At 40.8% G+C, this 7607-nt stretch overlaps 1 protein-coding gene across 1 annotated transcript in view; it reads left to right on the top strand.

Moving 5' to 3' along the window:
- The window catches only part of cacna1bb (calcium channel, voltage-dependent, N type, alpha 1B subunit, b), a 397100-nt gene that overhangs the window by 207973 nt on the left and 181520 nt on the right, over positions 1-7607 (top strand). Inside the window, exon 10 of the mRNA XM_055153227.1 lies at positions 1767-1853. Coding sequence (XP_055009202.1) covers positions 1767-1853 — 87 coding nt within the window. The remainder of the gene's footprint in view (positions 1-1766; positions 1854-7607) is intronic.

A 7607-nucleotide genomic window follows, 5' to 3' on the forward strand; every position in this document is an offset into this window, starting at 1 on the left:
GTTTCAGCAGAACAAATAGATGAGCTGAAGCGGGGGGTGGTGTCCGGTGCCTCCACCTGAGAAGCGCTTTCCCCCCCCAAAAAAACATATGTTACATATCGAGCGTCAGTCTGCGCACATGTTTTTTGTTGTTTTTGTTTTTTTCGGGGAAAGCTACAGGGAGCCACTAGGGGAGTGCTAAAGAGCCGCGGGTTGCCGACCCCTGATCTATTGTAAAGTGACTGTATTGGCCGTATATTTGTTACTGGACCTGCATTGATATGTAAATGAGCTGTGAATAGACGTGTGAATGATGACATTTGTGCATATAATTAATTACCGCGGTGCGCAGCATTTACAGCTAAAGGCTAATAGTCGCGAACGAATCGGCTCTTAGATCCGGCTCTTTGAAGCGAACGGTGGGAGCCTGATCCTTATTGGGATTGGGAGCCGTGTTTTCTCTTTCTCTCACTTTTTTTTCTCTTCACGTGCGTGCAGACTCCTGATAGTTTGACAGCGGCAGTGGCTGAAAACAAAACTTTCAGAAATATGCATGTACATAGGAGAGAAAAAACGTGCAGCATAAAATAAACAAACCAGGACTAATCTTGGGCTCGAGAGAGGGAGAGAGATAGAGACCGAGTCCAGACACTCAGTCCTGGTTCAGTTCTGGTTTAGGCCTGTTTTACACGTGGTTTAGATCTTTTTTAGTCCTGGTTTAGTCCTTTTTCAGTCCTGGTTCAGTTCTAGTTTAGTCCTGCTTTAGACCTGCTTTAGTCCTAAGACATGTCATGTAAAGAGGCAGAATAACAATAAATGTTGCCTAAATAAACCCAGTTTAAAATCTACAAGAGCCAAAAGTTTTTTAAACAATTCAAGATTTACAGTGAATTTTTACATCACTAAATATATAGGTGATTATATCGGCTATCGGCAGCTCCAACTCCCATTATATCGGTTTCACATCGGCCACAATAAAATCCATATCAGTCGGGCTCTATTTCAAATAGATTCAATACGATTCAATAAAAATAAAGGCTAAATCATGTCTGTGATACTAAAAGTTTTTGTCTAACCACTTGTGCAAAGTTCAAATGAAACACATTTGATCATTGAACATTTAATCGTCAAAACTGAAAATGTCAAATGCGTCCTTCCTCCGAGTTTCCTTCCACTAAACAAGCAACAAAACTGTAGCATGGTAACAAAATATGTTATTACTACGGATGTAACAATAACAGAAGTACCGTGATATCTTATCAAAAGTCTCTTAATAATATCATGGACCATCACAATATTTTGAATCACAAGTTTCTTTGCTTAAATTCATAGTTATGGTGTAGCAATATTAAAAAAAACAGAGGGAACTACATAGACTATGATCCTTTGCTCCGTTTTGGTGCAAACTACATGAAGAAATAACAGTTCTAAGCACTTTTAAGTCTTAGTTCTTTGGGTTAAGTCATGTCAAGGCATTTTAAGAGGAAAAATATTCACAACTTTGTAAGCCTCCACAAAATATCCCAATAAATATCGTACTGTGAGATTTGGATATTGTTACATTGACATTATTACAAAAAAAATACTGTTGGCGATATATCGATACAACAGCCCATGATATCGATACTGTATCAGCACATTTAGCCATACAATATATTGATATTTTTGCACACCACTCCAAATGATAGTCATGTGAGGCTCATTCTGCTTCCTGATTGGATAAAGTTGTGTCCATGTTTTTGTAAATGACGTGATCAGGCTGTGACTGGAGTGTTTTCTGTCTGCAGTGTTGAAACGAGGCAAAGTGAAGAAGGGCAGAGACCTAATCGGGGCCGAGGAGGGCGACCATCAGTACTCAGACATCTCCTCTGTGGGTGAGTCCTACGTCCTACCTCCTATCACCTTATCTCCTCACGTCCTGACCTCCTCACATCCTCAGTAAACGGTTGTATTTTTATACAGCGCTTTTCCACTTTCAAGGCTCTCGAAATGCTTTACGACAAGGAAACATTCACCCGTTCTCACTCTCACACACACACACAGGGGCAGGGTGGGTTAAGTGTCTTGCCCAAGGACACAACAACAGCATTGATCTGTGGGAGCTAGAATCGCAACGCCAACCTTCAGATCAGTGGACAAACGCTCTGCCAACTGAACTACTGCCTCCTCTTACCTACTTACCTTCTCACTTTCCTTACCACCTTGCTCCTCATACCTTTACCTCCTAGCTCCTAACTCCTTGCCTCCTCACCTTTGTACCTCCTAACCATCTAACCTAACCATTAGGCCTGTAACGATAATCAATAAATCAATTAATCGTACGATAACTTTTAACGAGCTCGATAACTTTTCCGGCCACGATAAATTCTATTTGCATGTTTGTGTTCCTCGCTCACTCTCGCTCTCAAAGAGACTGGATGTTAGAAGCTTCTGTCGCTCTCTGACTCCTCTCATTTAACAAGTGTCATGACGCTTGAAACAACGTGCGTGTGTTTGTCAACACAGTGGATGCGCGCGCAGTCTGCGCGCTTTCTGCAAATGCAAATTCTGCAGATGCAGAAAGCGCCGCTCTCTGTGCGGTGCTAGCAACACAAGCTAGCTCCGCTGTCAGAGTGACAAAACAGTTCATCGCCGTGCGCCAAAACAAGTCACGATGCTGAATCAACAACCACATGCGTCAAATGCAGCGAGCGCAAACGACGAGAAGAAATGTCCCAAACCCCAACAGCCGACATAAACCCAAACTCGAACGACACAACTAGCCTAGCGCCCGGGAGAGCCCGAAATCCCGAAACCGAACCGACACAACACCAGACAGAACAGCGGCTCCCTCAGAGTGAAATAACATCCTGTGTCGTGGGTTAATACGAACATTTAAATGACCAAAACCCCGAGACTCACAGCAGCAGCCACAGAGAGACGAGACACAATATTCCAATGTAAGTCAGTGACTAAAATCACTTTTAAGGACAATTTTGTTAGAGACTTAATAATCCATTTTATTTATTGCTTTGGTTGTATTTGGTTCAACAATGGTTTACGGAAGTGCATTTTTGTGAACAAGTCCTCGCTGTGAGCCAGACACATTAGACTAGTCCTATGTTAACAAGTCTGTTTTATTTAGGCTTGTTGTTTTGGTTGTCTTGTAGTTCCTGTGTTAAATGTTCTTTAGAAAGTAAGGTTTATTGCTCATTGAGAGGATGTATTTGCATTTTTATTCCATGGTCATAATAATAGTTGAAATTGGTCTCAAGATGTCAATGTTATCATTTATCGCAATAAATGCTTGGCCAATTAATCGTCCAGCAAAATCTGTTATCGTTACAAGCCTACTAACCATCCTTCTCACATCCTCACTATCTCCTAGCCCCCTCCATGACTTCACACATATCCTTGCCTCCTCACAGCCTTTCCTCACTATTACCTCCTTGCCTCCTAGTGTCCTCGCCTCGTAGACTCATATTTTTACATCCTTACCTCTTTACCTTACAAGGTCCTAGGTCCACTATGTCAACATATGCTCCCTGAGTCCTTCTCTCAACACCCTTACTTCCTTACTGCTCTACCTTCTTACCTCCTACCTCCTTATTTCAACCATCCTCACATTTTTACCTCCTTGCCTTGTTTCCTTTCTTCCTACATATCTATTCCCTCCTTCCTACCTCCCTATCTCCTACACCCTCACATGCTCACCTCGACTCCTTTTCTCCTCCCCTCCGTTATCACGTGGTCCACTGTGCATCTCCTCTTTGAGTCCTTACCTCATCCCTACATGCTTCCTTCTTCTCTTACGCCCCGCCTAATTACCTCCTCCGTCACCAGCTCACGACCTTTGATCTTTACATCATATCTGACCTTTAGAGTGGAGCCTTCAGAAAACACTTCCTGCTTCAGTGAGCGGCTGCTGTTCACACACACCGTCTCCAGCCGTTGTGTTGTTGCTTTCAGGCAACACAATGAGCTCATGTCCGGGTCTCACTGTTAAAGCTCTATTATGTAACTTTTCTGGTGGAGGGCGCAATAAACAAAAGGAATATTACACCACGTGAAAGAAAAATGGGAAAAGGAGGGATATCTAACCTTATCTGATCAGGAATGGGGAAAACTTCTAACTCAATAATATGGAGAGAGTTTTGTTGGAAGAATTTGGTCAGATTTTTCAAAACACCAGTCCAGGAAAGACATTACACCAAATCATCAAAGTGTTGGAGGCCTGTGGTGAACTGGGGCAAACCACTGCCAGATATTTGGGACATGTCCTCATATTGTTCCATTTTGGAGGGAAATGTATAAATCATTAGAAACTGTATTGACCATTTCAACTTGAATCAGTGTATGTGGGTCTCCTGAAGGGTGAAACTGTGACGGATAAAGTGAAATACAGATGCAGATTTTGAGTGCAGCTGCTAGAAAAGCTATAACTAGTAAGTGTCTTAAGTCACAAATACCAAGATTGGATGAACGGTTGGAGATTGTTTTTGATATTTGAAGATGGAAAGAATTAGTTTTAGTATAAGACTGCAACAAGACAAATTTAATAACAAATGGAAACAGTGGACTGAATTTATCAAGCTCTGTGAGACCAGACTTTGTTTGACTTTGTTAATAAAGTCACCTGTATAAACTTGATTATTATTATTAACTTTAAGATGAATGAAGTTTCCTGGAAATAGACTAATTTTCAGCAGTGTTGGGCATGTTACTTTGAAAAGGTCATTAGTTACAGTTAGTAGATATTCCTCCCAGATTTTGTAACTAAGGCTATGTTCAGACTGCAGGGCTCAATTCTGATTTTTTTGTGAAATCGGATGTTTTTGCGAGGTCGTTCACATTTCCAATTAAATGTGACTTGTATGTGATCTCCAGTGTGAACATTAAATGCCCCGAAGTGTCCCACATGTGCACTGGAGACACGACGACGTCAACCACAGCGAGCGTGCTCTGTGTTTACAGAAGTTGTCCAAACATGGACGCAGCATTGAGCACCTGGAGATTTTAAAGTTCCTCTTGTACCGGAGCCAGAACATGAACAACTTACTTGTTTTAAGGAGGAGATTGAGAAGGAGAAGGACGAGGTTTTTAGCCGTGGTGTTTTGTGGGACAGCGGCAGCTACGTTTGTTGAAAGGAACGTGTGGATGTGGAGACGGAGCCAAGAGTGGTGAGTGGAGATGTGCTTCACTTCAGTGACACAGAGTTCATTAACAATTTTCGCCTACTTCAGTGCAGAATAGTGACATTTGTGGCTTGTTGATAACGTGTAGGTGGATGAATGCACTTTGGCCTTTTAGACTGAAGTCACATGTCAAGATCAGATATGTATCGGTTTCAGGAGCACATATCCAAGTGTCCTGGGTCACATTTGAAAAAATCTGATCTGTGTGGTTCAGACTGTCATTAAAAGATCAGATACAGGTCACATAGAGGCCAAAAAATCGGATTTGGGTCACTTCAGGCTGCAGTCTGAACAGAGCCTAAGTAACTCCACTATTAAAGTAACTAGTTACCAGGGAAAGTAACTATTTTTTTAAGGGGGCACTCACACTAGGACTTTACAACTGTGCCGTACTGAAGCATGATTGAAGAGAGTCCACACCTGCACAACCAATGATGTTGCTGAAAGAATGAAAATCAGAAACGGTTTCTACTGCAGATGTCACAGACACTGTAGAGCTGGACTTTCTAAATATTTTTAATGTACTTTTTATGAACTTTCATGGACTTCATTTGTAAAATGCATTTTACATTTGCTGTTGATGTGACTGAGATTCTTCAGAAAGCATTTGTCTAAAATCAGAAGATGAACCAGTGATTTTGCATGACTGCTGTATGAGCTGACGTCTGCTCTCTTCATCCGTCTCCATCGTGCCTCGAGACAGACAAGTGCAGCCAGATTTGTTCTGATATGGACAGACTACTCATGTCTCTGCCCATCCACCTGTCAATCACCCCAGTCTGAACCAGAGATTCACCAGTGACCAGGCTCACGTCTGTGTAAAATACTCAAGAAGTGTGGGTCCCAGGAAAAGACTGTATAAAGAAGTGAACTAAGGGAGTGTTACGTCACCCACAGTGTTCGGCTCCAGCCAAATGAAGCTCATGAGGCTAGCAGTTACAGAGGTGAATTTGGAGTCGGTTCCATATTAGGAATAGGAATTTATTTAAGGAGTGAATTAATACAAACAGTTTAAGACCAAAATGAAAAGACTACTGCAGCAGTTACAGAGAGCAGGTTAGCTAGGTCCATTTATATATACACAGTCTGTGGTCCCAGGCAACAGAAATCCATCAGTGTATAGAATTTTTGTCATTTATTTGATCTGAAAATATGGTTCAGTTTTAAAATGGCAGTTGTATATGCAGTGATTTTGAAATGATCTGTGTCTGTGTGTGTTTATTGTATGAAACAATAGAACATAAAGTCATGAAAATAATGGATTCAGATTCGACTGCTGACATGTGATTATTTCAAGTAGAATTTCACTTATATTTTATTTTAGGAGGCAGAGAGTGCATTTATGTGAATAGCTCATAGGAATAGTTCAAGTGTACCTGGCGGTGATTGTCTGACAGCTGATGAAGGGTGTGGACTAAGATATCTGAAATGTTTCTAATATATCAACAACATTCATTAAAACCTTTACAATGTTCAGATCTGTATGCACCAAATATGCACAACATTGGCTTTTTTCACAATAAATGACTTATAAATATATATATGAAAACATTACGTCATGAAAAATCATCAATATTTTATTTCTTATATTTATGTAAGTGAACTACAAAATGTCATTTTATTTATATGATAAGAATTTTTATGAGCTGAAATTAGAAGTGAGTGAGTTATCTGTAGATTCTGTATTTTTTGGACTTGATATAAATAAAAATTTAGCTTGTATTTTATTTTTCCACATAAGTAGTATTTTTCACATGAACTCCCCCTGCAGGTGTAGTCTTGTGAGTGCAGTTTGGCTCAGATATAGAGATAATAGATAATCATTTTGAGAGCTTTTGCCACACCCCCTTTAGTTGACCAATTTGTTCAGTCGACTCGAGCCGTAGTATTCATCGGCAGTGTCTCGCCTTAAAAAGTGTGTATTTCATGTCTTATTAAAAACAGTGTAAAGTAGCATGGGCATAAAATGGTGGAGTGTGACGCCTCCAGGGTAGAAGAACATAATTAACTTTTGTAATTAGCCGCTCAAATGTGCACCACCTGCAGCACTCTTAACAGGAGGCTTCATATGAATGGACCTGACGCCGGCTCCAGCCTCTTGTAATGCTCGGCCAGAGCGTGAAAATCAATGCTTTTTTTAACCATCATTAAGAGCACAGAACGCTGTCACGACCATTTGTGGTGTGTGTGCTAAAAGGCTCCCGGGAGAAGCTTTCTGCACAGTCTGGTGAACAGGCTCATCTTAATATTTGTTTTGGACAAACAATAAGTGAAGCCCCAAGTCATGCGCATGTGTATCTGTGTAATTATGTGCTTCCATGCTAATTAAAACACTTTGGGATTCCAGCATATGGAGAATGGGATTGTTTATAGTTTATGGTACTCAGACCGTAGTGAGAGGAGGGTAAAGGAACTAGAGAATAATATTCAACTCATGTAAAAGTACAACACTGT

Source organism: Boleophthalmus pectinirostris, unplaced genomic scaffold (genome assembly GCF_026225935.1).
Source record: "Boleophthalmus pectinirostris isolate CB_2022bp ecotype Guang Dong unplaced genomic scaffold, ASM2622593v1 HiC_scaffold_18, whole genome shotgun sequence".
Lineage (NCBI taxonomy): Eukaryota > Metazoa > Chordata > Actinopteri > Gobiiformes > Gobiidae > Boleophthalmus > Boleophthalmus pectinirostris.